This window comes from Bos javanicus, chromosome 28 (assembly GCF_032452875.1).
Source record: "Bos javanicus breed banteng chromosome 28, ARS-OSU_banteng_1.0, whole genome shotgun sequence".
Classification (NCBI taxonomy): Eukaryota; Metazoa; Chordata; class Mammalia; order Artiodactyla; family Bovidae; genus Bos; species Bos javanicus.
The window spans coordinates 16,344,391-16,361,582 of record NC_083895.1 but is presented as its reverse complement, the minus strand read 5'-3'; the positions used below and the strand labels follow the sequence as shown (position 1 = coordinate 16,361,582).

Below are 17,192 nucleotides of genomic sequence, written 5' to 3'. Positions count from 1 at the left end.
AAACCTGAGCTGACCTGGCCATCCTCGCCAGCAGCTGTTTTGCATGGTGATGTTCACCAGTGACCTCCTGTGTTGTTGGACTGACTGATTAGTTGAAACAGATTTGTTCCACACAGACTGTCTCCCTCAGTGAGGGCTTGGGGAGACAGACTCAGGGAAAGTTTGACAGAACTTGAGTCCTTAAGGCTAAAGAATAATGGATTCCCATCACTCTCTGTCCAGAGAGGGGAATGTCAGTTCTGCCTCCCTCTGCAAGAGAGAGCTTGTTTATATGGTGACGATTTGAGTGATTTTTATGTTTCTGTGGTTTCCTGTGAAAGAACACAGGGACCAATACCATGGGGAGAAAGGAAACAGGGATGGTGGTAAAAGCACTTAGGCTGCAGCAGTTTTTTCTCTAACGACTGTCTGACCAGGGCCCAGAAAGAATGGACACTGGGGCTGACCACTCAGCAGCAGCTCTGCTTGGAAAACCAGCTTGCTCGGGGCAGCCATTCCAGACCTTGGTGATTGGAATAACCTCCTGGATGGGGTGGGGTGGGGCAGTTTTTACGATGGAGATGTCAAGTTGTCAACAAAGCTTGTCAAATTTCCTTCTATGCATGGTCCCCTCTTACTTATCCTTCTTGAAGTCTTTTTTCTGATGCCATAAAAATGGAGGAGCAGGAAGGAAGGGTCATTTAGCTTCAAGGTTTATATCCTTAAATTTATCTTTAAGATCGGACTACCCATTCATGCTCTGGATCTCTCTCTGGCTCTTGCAGGTTATTCAACATGGTCCTTGTTTTCTCCATTTAAATAAAAAAACATAAGTTAAATACTACTACTATGTCATAGCCAGCCACTAATATGCAGAGTTGGGGAGCAGGATGCATTTCAGAAAGAGCCATTGGACTCAGAGGAGAAAATGGTCTGAATCTCAGTAGAAAGTGGCCGAGGAATGAAGAATAGCTGAGTCGAATGTGTCTCTGCCCCTTGATTGGAGGTACCTGTCCTGCAGAGCCTACCTCGACTCATTTTCCTCCATGAAGATCCACTTTGCAGGCCTCGTGATAGCTACTCTCCACAGGCCCCTGAGTGGAAGACAGCTCCTGGCATGTCTCACCACTAAGCCTTCTTCTTCAGGCAGCCTGCTGTCCTGTCCAAATGTATTCGAGGATAAGCACTGAAGGCATTAAAGTTTTGGCAGTGTCCTGTACTTATGCCCATTGAACCCTCACATCTGTCTTTGGGGATTACTTTAATAGTGATCCTAAGAGTAAATCATAGAATCATTCGAGTGAAAGATGAATTCCATACGTTATATACCTGCTCTGACTTTTATCTAGCATCTGTGGAAGGAACCTTTCTGTAATAGCATTCATCATTCTAACTTACTTTTTGGTCACTCTTTTCTTTTTCTCGTTTAAGACTAAATTTAGCTTTTATAGAATCCAGACAATATAAAATATTTTTATTGTAAAAATAAGGAAAATCACAAAAATCAAACTGCAATAGAGAGATGCCAATAATAGTTAAATGCACCCCTTTCAAAGTGCTTTCTATGGAATGTAAGTCCCAATAAGGTACTGAATAAAAGATCATTTCAGTGTTTTATGAATTGAGAAATTTTTTTCTTTGTCACCTGTTAAAATCCCATGTAATATGTGGATTTTTCATGTGTAAAAATGTATCATGACTAAGAAAACCCTTAAGGAATGATTGGGCTAGAAAATGAAAGGTTCTTGGGGTTACTTAACCAATAAATGAACTGAACATAGAGAGGTGGTCTTTCTTTCTACTGAAAATAAAAGAGCCTTGGGTCAGATAGCCTGTGGAATTTCTATGAAGATTGCTAAAAATCAGACTACTTTTACTATATATAAAAACCTGGGTTATTAGATGGGGGGTAGGAAAGCATATACATGTGGACCATGAGAATTTGAAGAAATACATGATGTAATTTATCTGGGCAGACAAGACTACAACACAGACAACAGGTGAGGCCCGGGCAGCAAGATACAGAAATGCTTCACTTCCTTTTCTCTGTGAAGAAAGATCAGCAGAGGCCAGAATGGTTCTCAGCTGGGATGGAGAATAGCTAGAAGGCTGAAACCGTACACGTTTGAGCCATTTTCTCTTCCTCCAGGGTTCTCATGGGGGCTCTGGAGGGCAGAGTCGGGACCCTGGGGTGGTTGTGCCGTGTGCTATTTGTACCGTTTCCTTCCCACCACCTGCCAAGTGAGATCCACGGGGCCAGAGGGAAACAGAGTCTGTGTGTGGTGAATATATAGAAACGTCATGTGGGACACACATCAGGAAGGAAAACCAGAGCAAGCAGAGGAGTTTGGTCATTTTGGATGGAGAGGTAGGTAGGTAGTTAGGCAGATGGTTAATAGGGAAGTAGGAAACCATTTAGAATTGTGTGTACCTGTGGCATGGGAAAAGTAGTGTTTAGGGATGAGTCAAAGGGCAGAATGGATTGGTGGGCCAAGAGGTTATACACTTTTTTTGGTTGGAAGGAACTTTTTAAACTCCCAACATCCTTGTTGTATAGGTAGGAAATTGAGAATCCAGAGAGGTTTACTGTTTTATCCAAAATATTTAGTTTATGTCAGATTTAGCCAGTAAGATAGCATATAATCCAAGAATGTAGTGACAAAGACCTGGACAGGGTTGGTGTCTGTGGGTAGAATCTTGAAAGTCCAGATAAAATACATGTTCCAGAAGAAAAATTGATAGGCCTCAGTCATCCATTAGTTTCTTTAAGAATGAAGAAATAAAGAATTATTAATTCTTTAATTAAATAATTAAAGGCACCTTACCATTTAAACACTGAGGATTCCTCTAGTAAGCTCTAAAAACATCTTTCTCAACTTGGACCTCTCCTTTAAGAAACTTTTCCTAGAAGAAAATTGGCATGTGCTTCATACAGTATCTTATCAATGACCTACCTTTTGAAGATTACTATTGCATTTAAGTACATTCCCTTACTTTTAGGCTTCAAAACTTTTTTTTTTTTTTTTTTTTGGTCCTGTTAAAAACATTGATGTGTTTTCATTCTTGTTTGAGAAAGGAACAATAATGTCATGTTTTCCAGGTAACGAAGCAAGACAAGAACCTCATAAAGCCTCTTTATGACCGATACAGAATTATCAAGCAAATCTTGTCCACACCTTCCCTTATTCCAACAATTGTAAGTCGGGAAGCTTGCCTTCACTACTAACCTGTCCTTGTGCTTTGTACTGATATTTAGTTAGGGAGGCGGCGCCAGGAGAGGGTAAGCAAGCCTTCTTGGCAGGATATCCTGCCCACACGGCCAGTTGTGTCACAGCATAGAACCGAGGTCTCCCTCAGCTCCCACACTGTACTTAACAGTGGCTGTTAATTAAAACTACTGTGAAACAGGACTATATAGCGAGTCTATTTTTGAAGCCAGTTTTAGCATTTTCTTTCATTGTTTTGGCATTACCTAATTTACAACAGCACAGCTAGACAAAACAGAACCCGTTCTAGTCTGGGTGTTGTTAATTTTTCTCCTTTAATATGAAAATTGATTTGTGTGTTCTTTCATAATAATGCTGCATTTGTTTTTGGTACCATTTGACCATCACTGTGTAAGACAGAAGCAGATTTATTTCAATAGAAAATATGAATACTGAAATCAGGTTAGACTACTTTTAATTAAGAATGATTTATGGGAATACAGAACTAGAAAAGCACCACAAATCCTACACCACCAATATTAGAACAGTCACTTGCTCAAGATGTCAGTATTAAAAGAAAAGGAATATTAACAGATACAAATTTAAGTATACTCCAGTACATTTATACTTCCACAACTCTAAACACAGAGATATAGTGATTCATACTCTTTGAGATTTTCCCGTTAAGGAAGCGTAATTTAAAACAGGGAATGGTTCTCAGATTTCCTTGCAAGAAAATCTTCTGGTTGTGACAAGCATTATCAAAACAGGTTACGGAGAATCTCCATTTTGTTTTTGGCCTTCATGAAGCAGTTCCCTGAATTTGTCCATTTTCTGAGTATTCTCTGTATCTGAGCCCAGACCAGGGCCTGATTTGGGCGACAGGAGGACACAGAGGCCTGTGGTCCATCTCTGCTCACCCATGCTAACTCTTATGAGGCTGGGGCCCATAAGTCTGGGGGAGGGAAGATTACTAGGCAGTGCAGCCCAGACTGGAACACATCCCCGTTGTCTGTGCCTTCTTTGGCCGGCAGAGGAAGCTGAGCTTGGTAAGCACTTTAGCCCAGCATGGGTGCTTCATTTGCTTATTAGCTTCTGCTAACTTTCTTTTGATGCAACGGAGCTAGCATTCCTCTTGGTTCTCAGTAGGCACAGGGGTCACCTACTGTTTTCATGGTGTCTATTTATGGTTCCCTTTTCCTGTTTCTGCTTCCCTAAGAGGCACTTAGCACTTTGTGACTCTACTGAACTCTTCTTATGATAAGCAGGAGGAAGAAGACTCTGATGAAGACTGTCCACAGGGAAGTCAGCAGCCTTCTTTGCCAAACCCAGCATCTCACCCTCCTGCTGGCGATCACCTCGCACACTCTGATGAGACTGAGCCCGTGAAGCTCCTGCTCCCCGATGAAAAGAAGGAAGTCAAACCACCAACCCTCTCCATGTCCAATTTACACGAGGCTACCATGTGAGTGTGAGTCCTAAGCGTGGAGTCGTGTTGGAACTACTTCTGGTCTGGGGGACCTTATATGTACACACCATATACAATTCAGAAGAGCTATTACACTCTCTAAAAAATGCCATTTACCAGAAAACACAATCTGGTTATCCTCCTAACAGGGAAATTGAGGAGACAAAGCCATGAGGAACCAAGGCTCCTAATAAGGTCGTAAAGTGAAGAAAGTGTTAGTCGCTCAGTCATATCTGACTCTTTGCAACCCCATGGACTGTAGCCTGCCAGTCTCCTCTGTCCACGGAGTTCTCAAGGCAAGAATGCTGGAGTGGGTTGCCATGCCCTCCTCCAGGGGATCTTCCTGACCCAGGGGTTGAACCCAGGCCTCCTGCACTGCAGGCAGATTCTCTATCTAGTCTGAGCCACCTGGGAAGCCCAGTATGGTCCTAAAGATGTCATAAGTGCTGATGTTCAGTTTTCTACTCCTGCATCTCATTTCAGCAGGATCTGGTACCAGTCTAATGCCTGTCAGTGTTGGCCTTTGATGATGCTAGAACAAAAGGAATTGGGATTCTGTGTTGGGCCAAAAGTTGTCAGGACCTTTATTCTCGTCTATTCTATTTAGATAAAATGGTTTTGCCAGACTGGGATTTAAGTAAATGAGCTGACCTTTTTCTTCTAATGGGTCCTCAGTCAGGAGCCATTTGGATTTTCATTAGTGTCATTATTAATATTATTCAGTAGCTGGCCTTCCTCTGATCATTTGGCCTTCTTTCATTTGTATATTATAGGCCAGATTATGAGTTTTTTTAAACACATTTAACACTGTGGTGAGTATATATGCCCCAAGAAAGGGATGTAATCCCCACAAATACCTGAGGCAAGACCAAGGACTAAGTTGTAAGCTGAGATTTTTAGTGTGCTTGTTATCAGCTGGCACCGCAGTTTCAGCTGAGAGAAGAGTGACCTGTTTGGAAGCAGAACATCAATCTTCCCTCTTCCTCCATTTTTCCCTCTTTCCCTCCCTCCCTGACTTCTTCTCTCCTTCTTCCCTCCCTTTCTCCTCTTTCTTGGTTGGCTGGCAGGCTGTTCTAAAGCAAGTGTACTTTTTTTGAGGGGGGTGGGTGGGAGGGAGTGTGTAGGGCTCTTTGGAAAGCAGTGGAATCATTTTCTTTATAGAAAATGCCCATATATTTATAGAAAATGCCCATAACACTCAGGGAGTTCACAGAGTTTCTGAAACCAGACACAAGCTCCCCAGGTAAAGCCTCCTGCTCTCAAGTCAGTAGTTGACTTTTCTTTCTTAGAATGAAGTAGAATCTGCAACGTAATTACAGCTTTCTTTGGGGCTTTGTTTCATTCCCAAGGGTTTTGATATTCCCCCTACAGTGGAGATTCAGAGTAGACTTCTTTTTAAAATCTCTCCCTCTAGCCTCTCTTCAGTCTGTCACCAGATAACTGATGAGTGTGCCTCCAAAATGCTTTCTCCCTCATGCACTCATGTGGCCTTTACTGTCCCCACTTTTTATAATGGACTCAGTTTGCTTGCCTCCCATCTGTCCTTTCCATCTTCTGATGATGTTATTTTCATCCTCTGTGATGCCCCCTGCCATGTGTTCCCCTCTGGTCAGGCTCTACATGTGTCATCCTTATTCAAAAGGCACTCTTTTAAGTAGAACACTTCTGTATCATAATAGCTTCTTGCTAAATAGCTAACTCTGCTCATCTCTCTCAGTTATGCCAGAGCTCCATAATGGCAAATATATATTCTACCTGATACAGGCCTGTACTTCTTGACCATCTCCGAGAAACTAGGGCTGATAAGAAGAGACTTCGGAAAGCCTTGAGAGAATTTGAGGAACAGTTTTTTAAACAAACAGGAAGGTAAGTGTGGGCAGAGATATTTTTTAAGCTAATAACTCCTAGAGAACTAAGAGTTAGGAGTAAGCTCGGATTTTTTTTTTGTTTGTTTATTTTTTGTTTTTTTTTTTGCAGTAACAGTGACTTTATACAAGACATAATTTCCAGTGACTTACAACTAGCGTTTGTCTAATGCAACATTTGGGTAGTATCATTATTGGGTATGTTTTATAGGAGGCTGTAGCTAACAAGTATAAGACATGAATCTTTAAAAAAATAAAAGATGAACTCCCTAAATTCCCTAACTTTGCATAATAAATCCCATTATAACTATTGAATCAAACCTTAAATAAATCTATTTGATCTTTCAGCCCATGTTAGTTCTTTGTTCTAAGTTGACTGTTATATAAGTCCAAGTGACCTACCTTTCTGCTGATGGTAACTATCTAATGAGAAATGTTATGTGGTTGTTAAATTCAGAATATAAAACAATTTGTTTTCTTTTTTTCCTTTACAAAATTCCTATACAACTTTTACATTTTTTAACCTATCCAAACACAGGCAATTTAAAGAGTTTGAGAACCTTCTGGTGTGTTATTAGTCCTGCCAAATGGGTCTGCAGTGGTACTTGGCATGCCTCTGACATCCAGGGAAGTTAGTTATGTTCTATGTGTAGTATGTTAAATGCACCAGTGAGTAGGAAACCCACTTCAGATATGCTTACTATTTGGTTGAGGTTATCTGCCCTCTTGTGGTAATACACTTAAACTAAATGCAGAAGCGGTGCCATATTACAAGCAAAATCAAATAGTTGAATGGCTACGAAATACAGATCTTGCTTTTCTAAAACATTTCATTGGGAAGGGTTACCTGTCCATAGGTAAAATAACCATGCAAATAGATTATTAAAAAATGTAATGTTCTATAAATGTTCTTGGTAATAGTCATTATGCAAGAAGCATAATTATCTAGATATGACCTTAACAATTATGAGCCAGGACCTGTGCTAATGCTTATGTATGTTTTATATAATGAGAAAAGTGGTTAAGGAAATACTTAGTACAATGCATTCTTGTTTATTAGCTAAAGGGGCGTGTGCTGGACCAGAGATAATTGCATCGTGAACTATTAGTGTTTCCCTATAAATTAGACTATTTCTTCACTTAGGTATGTTTACACAAATTAAGGTAGTATTTAGATACCCAGTTATGATAAGTTTGGCCCAGAATACAGAATGGAGTCAAAGGAATTATGTTAGTCTAAGAGGAACTCTGGCTATAGATTTGTATACTGTTCTGAGTTCTGAACTAGAGATTTCAGGGAAGACTCTTTATAGATTCCCAAAGAATATAGTTATCTACTGGTGTTGTAACACTATATATACTGCCCTGAAATTTCTAGTTCAGAACTCAGAACAGTACACAAATCTATGTGTACTGTTAGCTGTTCTTTTATTGGTAAGAAATATAATTTTATATACTGGTAAAATAGAAGGGGTATATGTTGTTTGCTTTTTACCCATTTTCAGCTATAGTTATATTAGAGAATATCTGTGTTTATATTCAGTAGCAATGGTGGTGACTTCATCTGGGTTTTCCAGTCCTTGTATTTCAAAGTCATGAGTGGAAATATTTTAAAAGCAATTGGCCATCTTTATTAACTAAGGAGATCCTGAACTAACTCTTGTCCTTTAGAAAATATATCCTGGCAATGTAATTTTCTGGGAAGGCAGATGATTTTAACTCCAGATGTTACCCAATTATTCTTCAAAGTAAATGTTAAGAACATCTGGCAGGAGGCATATGTATAAAAATGTGCATGATCCTTAGCCTAGTCTTAGTAGAATTAGTGTGCAAAGAACCACTACAATTTAGACTCAGATTCCTTAAAGGAACTTCTCTGTGTCTCTTCTATACATTAACAGACATAGTACTATAATTACAATAAAGTTTAGAAATAATTCATGTTTGTAAGGTAGCTACTGAGCTTTTTTCCCTCCTATTACCATAGATTTATAAGTTATTTCTGTTAATGTAATTTTCGTAGTATTTTTAGGTTGATATTTTAAACAACTATCACTATAAGGGCTGAATATTCTGCACAGGCTTGGATGTTAGGAGAAAGACTGGGTAAAAAAATATCTTGAGGGTTCTGGTTTTTATTTCCCACAGACCTTTCCACTTCCCCAGTGTTATATGTCTATGCACTGGACAATGTATTTGCAAAACACTTATAATAATTAACTTCTCAGGGCACTATTACATTGAAACCTAGTAACACATGGAAGAGGGAATGAATGAAGAGGAAAAGAGACTTGATGCAAAAATCTAGCGGAAATTGCTACCCTGTCCTTTTCTCACAAGAGTTAAAAAAGGATTTTTAATGACTTGGTTCATTAATGAACTAATGGATTTTATATATATATATATATATTTTTTTTTTTGCAGAAGTCCACAAAAGGAAGATCGGATACCAATGGCAGATGAGTACTATGAATACAAGCATATAAAAGCGAAACTGAGACTATTAGAGGTCCTCATCAGCAAGCAAGATGTGGCCAAAACTATTTGAGGTTCAGGAAATGTTTGTGATCACTTTCACCTGCAATAAGGCAAGTTTATTTTCCTCTGCCGTTCTTGCTAAGTAGTATGACAACTGAAAACTGAAGCACTTTAGTGGGAGTTTTAGCTGTTGTTAAGAATGGATGGCAAGTGTAATTATACATGAATAGAAGGGATTAAAATGGGGGAAAATACAGTAAGTAACATATAATTGGAGATAAACTTCAGCTTTCTCCATGTCAAGGAGAAAATGCAGAGTCAGTATAATTACTTCAGAAAACATCTATTTTATCAAACCTAAGGTAATATAAAGCGTCCACCTGTTAAATGGACCACTGGTTAGAGAAAGTCTACTTAATGTCCAAAGACTGCTTATACTGACATATGGAAAGAGCATGATTTTTAAAAATCAATAAGAACAAAAGAAACTCATTTTACATAGAAAGGGATACAGTTAGTAAGAATGTAATTTATCTGAAACTCTAATAGATTTTTAAGTGATAAAAAATCTACGACCTTGTCCCATAAGTCTGCTAGGCTTTCAGCACCCTAAAATATACTAGAATGTGTCACTGCTAATTTTTTATTTCTATATAAAAATAGCACATTATTTTATCTGTTCCTTAAAATTTTACATTTCTGATTACCAAAGTTCATTCTGATAGCATGTACTTTGTGAATTATCTTTGTTTATAACTGACAGATGTTTATATTAAAATAAAATATTGTATTAAAATTTGAAAATAGGTATTTTGGATAGATGTGTCTGTAGCATATAATCTAATGTGATCATAGTTATATAGCTAATCTTTTTCTTTACTATAAGATTATATAAACTATTTTTCCATTGGGAATATGTGTTTTTCTTAATGTTCCAAGGTCTATACTTTGTAAAGTCAAAAAATTTTCCCATGAACTATAGTTGTTCCTCATTCTGTATAAAATGAAAGGTTTAGAAAATGTTTGCTGTAACAGCTTGGAAAAGAAGCCTGAGTACTTTATTTGTGTCATTAACTTCAGTGTATATTGTTTTGTTATTTTGTATTAAACCACATTTATTATTTTGCTTTTGTAAAAATAAGTAAAAGGTCCACATTTTCTCTCTCATACCAGCCACGTTTGTAGTTCTCTTTTCTGTAATGTTTAAGCACAATGGTGAACAAATTCACATTTTCATATAGTTTGGATGGGATTAATATTGACTCTTTCTGAAGCAGATGGTTTCAGAGGCTTATTGTTGTCTCTATATTTACCTATATTTAGCTGATATTTTATAACCTTTATGAATCAGAATAATGTCCTTCACAAATTTGTTTAATTAAAGTTATGTACTTGTAACAGGACAGATACACAACTATTTGAGGTTTACAAACTACATCTTTGATAAGGGAAATGGTTTCGTGACATGTATACAATTGCTATTAAGATGTAACTCTATATATTCTATAAGATTGTAAATATTTTATACAACAATACAAATAAAATATTTTTCTATTATATTTATTATGTTGAAACACAGTAGTTGTTTCCTGTTAGCTAATATAAATAACATAAATAACACTGTCAAACAACAAGTTGGAAGTGCTGACAATTCTAGGCTTCAAGGTTTAACTCATGCTGCAATTACACTTTTTCATGCGGTTTGGAGTTATCCCAATATTTGTTCAGTAGATTAAAATGAGAGCATATTTAAACACCATTTATAAGCCATTATTTTGTATTTTACTAAAGCAGTTTATATAATAGTTTGGTTATGTTTGGCATAAAGGAAAAATAAAACCATTGCAGCATCTAGGCAAGAGGGTGTCAGAAACAACTTAGGACAGCTCATCTCTCACAGTCGGGGGAAGGGTAGGGAACAGGGAACACTACAACAGCTCAGAAATCTGAGAAGTGGTGGCTCGCTCTTGGTGACAGTGGCATGTGCATGCTTCAGTGGAAAACATCTGGGTGACGAAAATGGACAACAGAGGATCAGGGCTCCTACGGGAAGAAAGGGGAACTGAGAATAAGAAAAGTGGGCATTAACGTCCAACACTAATATTACAGGTTTTGCAGCTGGGATCTTTCTTTGCATTTGCAGTAGATAAACTCATGAGCTGATGACCAGTGATTTCTGCCACGGTGCCTAGAGAAAGATCCACGGGGTCAGTGTAAATGACTTCTAAAATGACATCCTGGGCGTGGTGGTAAACCAGCATCCCATCTTCTTCTCTGCAGGTCAGAAATTTATTATCCTGGGAATTTAGTTGAGGAAGGCGCTGCTTACAAAATTCATCTCCTGGTGATCCCACAGGAGCAATGACCAGAATCACATAATGATAAGCAGTGTACATACAGTAGAAGTCCCCAAAGTATAAGTTAGTATTGGGGTTAAAAAGTTTTTCTGCTGCAATCTCAAACCTGTATCTTCCATAAGGCGAATCCTGGGGTGGCTTCCCAGTATTGAATTCAGTGCTGCAGCTAAAGAAGATGCCTTCTAATTTTCCACTGATAGGAGAGCCATGGCTGCCACTGTTATCCTTGACAGAGGGCTGCATAGCATTCCCATGATGTTCTCTGCAAGAGAAAATAAATGGTCACTGCTTGGTACGGTGGTGGTAGAGCTACTCATGTACAGAGTTGAATGGTGACAGACTACGAGTCAACTGTCTACTATTAAGAGCCTGGGTGCTCATCCATCCTACCATCAGATCAAGGAGAAAGCATCTTTTGACATTACTTACAAAAAGCTAAATTCCAGCTGTGACCCTAAGGTAAGAATGCTCTGCTACAAACCTTGGAGGTCTTTTAACATGATAAATTTCCTGGCCAGGAAAACAAAAGTGGAATGAGAAATGTTATGGCTGAAATCACATTCACTATAAGCCTACTGGGTTTTAGAAGTGATTTGGGGAAGAGAAAACTGGACTGACAACGCTGGTTAAACATGCTGAATGTTTCTTCAAAGTCTGCCAGAATTTAGGTCTAAAGTGAGTGTTGTCCATGTACATCAGTACAAAAGCATCTTGTTTTATTTTTTTTTTGCTTCAGTTTTTTAACCCAGGCCCAGTGCGTCTGCCTGCAATGCGGGAGACCTGGGTTCAATTCCTGGGTCGGGAAGGTCCCCTGGAGAAGGAAATGGCAATCTACTCCAGGATTCTTGCCTGGGAAATCCCATGGACGGAGGAGCCTGATAGGCTACAGTCCATGGAGTTGCAGAGTCGGACAGGACTTCACTTTCACTTTCCAGTTGACTACTCAGGTCATCTTGCTTGCATTTTGTTTAGAATAGAGCTGGTATCTCCCTTTACCACACTCAGCTGTTTTCTCTACACTTCTCACCTCCCACTGGGCTGGACCTTCGTCATGCAGTTCTTCCTGCTCCTTGGTCCCTTCCATTCAGTAATACCAACGAGAGAGACAATAAGAGACATGGAAAGATAGCCCATGGTCTTAGACTACAAGAATTAATATTATGAAAATGTCCATACTACCCAAAGCGGTCTACATTTAATTGGATCCCTATCAAATTAATATGACCCCTATCAAATTACCCATGAAATTTTTCACAGAACTAGAACAAGTAATCCTAAAATTTATATGGAGCCATAAAAGATTCAGAATTGCTGTGGCAATCCTAAGGAAAAAGAACTAACCTAGAGGCATAACCCTCCCACACTTCAGACAATACTGCAAAGCTACAGTAAGCAAAATATCATGATAACAGCACAAAAAATAGACATGTAGATCTATGGAACAGAACAGAGTCCAGGAAAAAACCCCATACACCTACAGTCAATTAATCTTTGATGGAGGAGGCAAAAATATATAATGGAAAAAAGAGTTTCTTCGGCAAGTGGTGTTGGGAGAGCTGGACAACTACATGTAAAAGAATGAAGTTAGAAGATTCCCTCACACCATACACAAAACTAAAGGTAAAATGGCTTAAAAACAAATATAAGAGAACACCATAAAACTCTTAGAACATTGCAAAGAATTCTCTGACATAAATTGTACCAGTGCTTTCTTATGTCAGTTTCCCAAGGCGATAGAAATAAAAGCAAAAAATAAATAAATGGGACTTAATCATAGTTAAAAGCTTTTGCACAGGAAACCAAAAACAAAATGAAAAAGACAGCCCACAGCCTGGGAGAAAATAATTTGCAAACGATGTGATTGCCAAGGGGTTAATTTACAAAATAAACAGTGCATTTAACTCAGTAACAAAAAACAAACAATTCAATTAAAAAATGGCCTGAAGACCTAAACAGACATTTCTCCAAAGAGGCATGACCAATAGGCACATAAAAAGATCCTTAACATTGCTAGTTATCAGAGAAACGCAAATCAAAACTACCAAGAGGCACCACTCTCACACTGCTGAGAACGGCCATCAGTAAAATGTCTACAAATAATAAATTCTGGAGATGATGTGGAGAAAGGGGACCCTCCCACACTGTTGGTGTAGCTGTAAATTGGTGCAGCCACTGTGGAAAACAGTAGGGAGGTTCCTTGAAAATCTAAAAAGCGAGTTACCATACGATCCAGCAATTCCATTCCTAGGCATATCTCTGGAAAAGATGAAAATTCAAAAAGATACACGCTCCCCAGTGTTTACAGTAGCACTATTCACAATAGTCCAGAGATAGAAGCAACCTAAATGTACATTGACAGATAAATACTACGCAGTCTTAAAACAGAAAGAATGCCATTTGCAGCAACATCAATGGACCTAGAGATTGCCATACTAAGTGAAGAAAGTCTGAAAGAGAAAGACGGTATTACTGCTTCCTATGTGGCCTTCACTGGCGCTGCAGGGGTTAGCACCTTATTATTATCCCTTGGCTATGATGAAGAGTCCTGGTTTCCACTGGGCCCCTTCTGACACCAGCCCAGTGGGAAGGCTAACAGGCAACTCGTTGCCACTGGTGTGGGTTGTAAACACCAGCTCCCCATTAGCATTCTCTGATGCTACCGCAACAAGGGGTAGAGGAGGAGGGGAGGGTGGTTCCTAACAGTTGGAAGATGCAAGACTAGGTTTCCTACCTGGCTGTGGCTGGTGGTGTGGAGAAAAATACTTTTTCTGTGGTGTTTAGCTGGAGTAAAGGCAGTTATTGTCTACAAAGTCTGCCTTCAAGGCTGCCCCTTTCCGATTCACTTGGGTAAACACAGAAGACTTTTGGGGCAGGTATTTTTTTCGTCTGTGCCCACTGATGTGAGCTGATGACTAGCATCTAGTCCAGAACGAGAGCTAAACAGAAAATCCATCACTGTGTTGTCCTTCGGGTCCCAAGGTCCCTAACTCGTTGACCTTCTTTCCACCTTTCAGACTATTACGTTTGCTTTATATAGGTAACACTCCTGGTTTTTAATTGTATGTAGTAGGAGGAAAGGGAGAAATAGGTCTACTCTATCTTGTCCTGAATCAGAAATTCTTACCTCATTACATTCTCAAGAACAAAACCCAATTATTAATATGACATGTATTCTGCATAAATCTACAAGTGCAATTATATGAGGTAGTAACAGCAGAAAACAGATAAACAGGAACTTAGGCTAGGAGAAATGTCTTACTATTGGTGACAGACATCAACTCAGAATATGCAATCTACCGCCGAACACTGATGGAAATCCTACACGTGTCTACCCGTATCAGGGGATCCCTGGAGGGAAACCTTTAAGATACAGAAAGGTATTTTAAGGACAAGTAAGCCGCCTAGGGAACTTGAAGGAGGAAGAGCAAAAGTGGTATTTTGATCTGGGGTAACATAAAGCAGTACTCATATAGGAATTCACTCCTAGAGGGAGAGATCAAAATGAGTTCATTCCATGTGGACTGATGCAGAATTTATCTAGGGATTTTTCATAATTCATACTGATTTGGAAAGTGTGTCAGGTAAGTGAAAGGTTCCTTTCTAGTCAAGCACTGTGAATAACAAGATGACATTTTAAATGAATTCTGATACAGTGTGCCCTGATTAGAATGCATTACATAAAAAGAAAATCAAGATCCATTGATGCTAATGTGGTTTCAGTTAATACAACTTTTTAAAAATCAGTGTTGAAAACCTGTACTCATGCCTTGGCAAATATATTTTATGTGTACATACTGAAGTATATGTATATAAACTGTATCAAATTTAACTTTCATGGATTTTACAACTATCATGGAAAATCCAACAAAGGTAAATTTCCCTGTTAGTAAATACACCTTTTATACTAGTATATTGGAATCAATCATACAATATATACAACAATTTTCTTTCCATTTTCCATACTTTCTGTCTTTATCTTTTTTCTTCTTGGAAGAACTTTTGAAAACAGATGGAGCAAATTCTAGAGTTATCTAAGGACCTGAAAACAGGCCAAAGGACAGAGAAAAGTCAGAGAAACAGTGACCTCCAGTGGCCACCTAAGATTGACGCTGGCAGCCTTCCAGGGCTAAGCCTAGTACCAAAGGTCTATTTACTTATTCCATTGCTGTATTTATTTGGAAAAAAATAGCAACAGTGGATCTTTTTTATTTCTAATTTTATGCTTAACAAATATAAAGAAATGCCTTTCTTGTTAAGTCATATGTGGTTATTCCCATACAACAACTGACAAGTATAATACTTTGTATTCTCTCTCAGTTTATATTCTCTAAATTATGTGAACAGCATTTTCCATGAATTATATACACTCAAGGGTAAATAATTTACCAGAAAGAGAATTATAGAGTAAACTCTGTATTTATAGGCTATTCAAACATAAGGCAGGAATTGTTTTCATGATCAAAATATATGATATTGCAAAGCACTTATTTTGAAGAACATGCATGCCTAAATTCACCTCTGTCTCTTTATTTCCCTTTGCATTTTCCATAGCTTGGAGCTTATTTAGATTTGGAACCATCATCTTGATTTAAGAAAAACTAGAGAGTTATGAAACAAAACAACAAACCTTCCTAAATTTTTTTCATATACAATCCCATCAGGAGTTTAAAAAGTGAGAGCAAGGCTTTTAAAATGACAGATTATAGGGATTACCGTGTAGACGTTTTAGAACCTGTACAGCACTGTCAAAGGCTTCTTAAAAACACACATCTACCCATTTACTCTCTTGAAATTCTCTTCTACAAATATGAAAGGGCTGTAAGTATTAAAACTACTTGTGACATGGAATTCTTTTTAATTCTGGGAAACTGTTTTCAGGGACAAACACAGGATAACTTAAAAATAATACTGAACACTAGAATTCAAAAGTAAATAAGATTTCCCTCGTGAATAATTAACACAGTATAATAGCTGGGAGATTTCTACGTTGGCAGAAGCCTGACAATCCCGCCTAATTCACCGTATCTCATGAGACAGTCACCCTTTTATTCTCTCATTTTCAGGAGAAATTTCATTAGTTGGTATGGGACAGAAGGTACTGAGTAACTGGGAATCAGAGGAGTCCGTGACATGCTCATCAACCTTAACCTTGGCGGCTTAAGGTCTTCCACCCAAACAGATAGGAGTTGGTATTACAAGTGATCACAGAAAGGAATCTAAGTGAAGTGGAAAAAAAAAATCCCATGATCTGATTTTTTTCTTTTACTTAATTATTCTAGGAAATAAAAGTCAGTATAATTAAATATTTGAGAAGAAAACTAAAATTCCTATTTAACAGAAGCATACTCAACAGAAACCTGAGCCTAGAATTTGGAATGGCACTTAGTAAAGCAAATCATTATGTATCTTTTTCGATTCTTACCGTATGTAGTCAAAATATTCTTTGTGCTGGTTACGATAAAAAACAGAAAATTTGAGCATCCGTCCTGCAATCACTTCAGCCTTCTCCAACAGTTGTGTTAGATGAACTTTTGAATAGTCTGAAAATAACAAAAAAGTTTGTTATTAAAAATACACTATCAAAAGTATTGGACTACATGCTTAATAATTTGTAGATTATTCAAATACTCTTTTGCGAAACTCATCTCAGTAAATAAGAAACTGCACTTAAAAAGAAAACATTCACTGTCTTTGTGGCACATTTTTTCTACAAAAATATTTCTGTTTATGGTTGTTTTTAAGAATACACTTGCATTTTTTTCACTCGCTGAAATTAAAGATCCTGAAACCAAAGTGTTAAATAAGGAACACGGATTCGAGTAATGTCAATCAGCACCAC

The 17,192-nt window shown here is 38.2% G+C and overlaps 2 protein-coding genes across 19 annotated transcripts in view; one reads left to right on the top strand and one right to left on the bottom strand.

Annotated features, from left to right (window-relative positions):
* FAM13C (family with sequence similarity 13 member C) overlaps nucleotides 1-10,559 on the top strand; it is a 136,445-nt gene extending 125,886 nt beyond the window's left edge. For 9 of the 13 annotated variants that reach the window (XM_061405027.1, XM_061405022.1, XM_061405026.1 and 6 more), the window contains 4 exons: nucleotides 3,080-3,175; nucleotides 4,451-4,650; nucleotides 6,418-6,519; nucleotides 8,943-10,559. In XM_061405027.1, coding sequence (XP_061261011.1) covers nucleotides 3,080-3,175; nucleotides 4,451-4,650; nucleotides 6,418-6,519; nucleotides 8,943-9,066 — 522 coding nt within the window. In that variant the 3' untranslated portion in view covers nucleotides 9,067-10,559. Of the gene's footprint in view, nucleotides 1-3,079; nucleotides 3,176-4,450; nucleotides 5,805-6,417; nucleotides 6,520-8,942 lie in introns of those variants that run through there. The other 4 variants (XM_061405028.1, XM_061405030.1, XM_061405019.1 and 1 more) reach the window with 2 other exon arrangements.
* The window catches only part of PHYHIPL (phytanoyl-CoA 2-hydroxylase interacting protein like), a 94,884-nt gene continuing 88,046 nt past the window's right edge, over nucleotides 10,355-17,192 (bottom strand). For all 6 annotated transcript variants that reach the window (XM_061405032.1, XM_061405034.1, XM_061405036.1 and 3 more), the window contains 2 exons: nucleotides 16,776-16,893; nucleotides 10,355-11,615 (listed from right to left, as the gene is read on the bottom strand). In XM_061405032.1, the coding sequence (XP_061261016.1) occupies nucleotides 11,081-11,615; nucleotides 16,776-16,893 (653 nt within the window). In that variant the 3' untranslated portion in view covers nucleotides 10,355-11,080. The remainder of the gene's footprint in view (nucleotides 11,616-16,775; nucleotides 16,894-17,192) is intronic.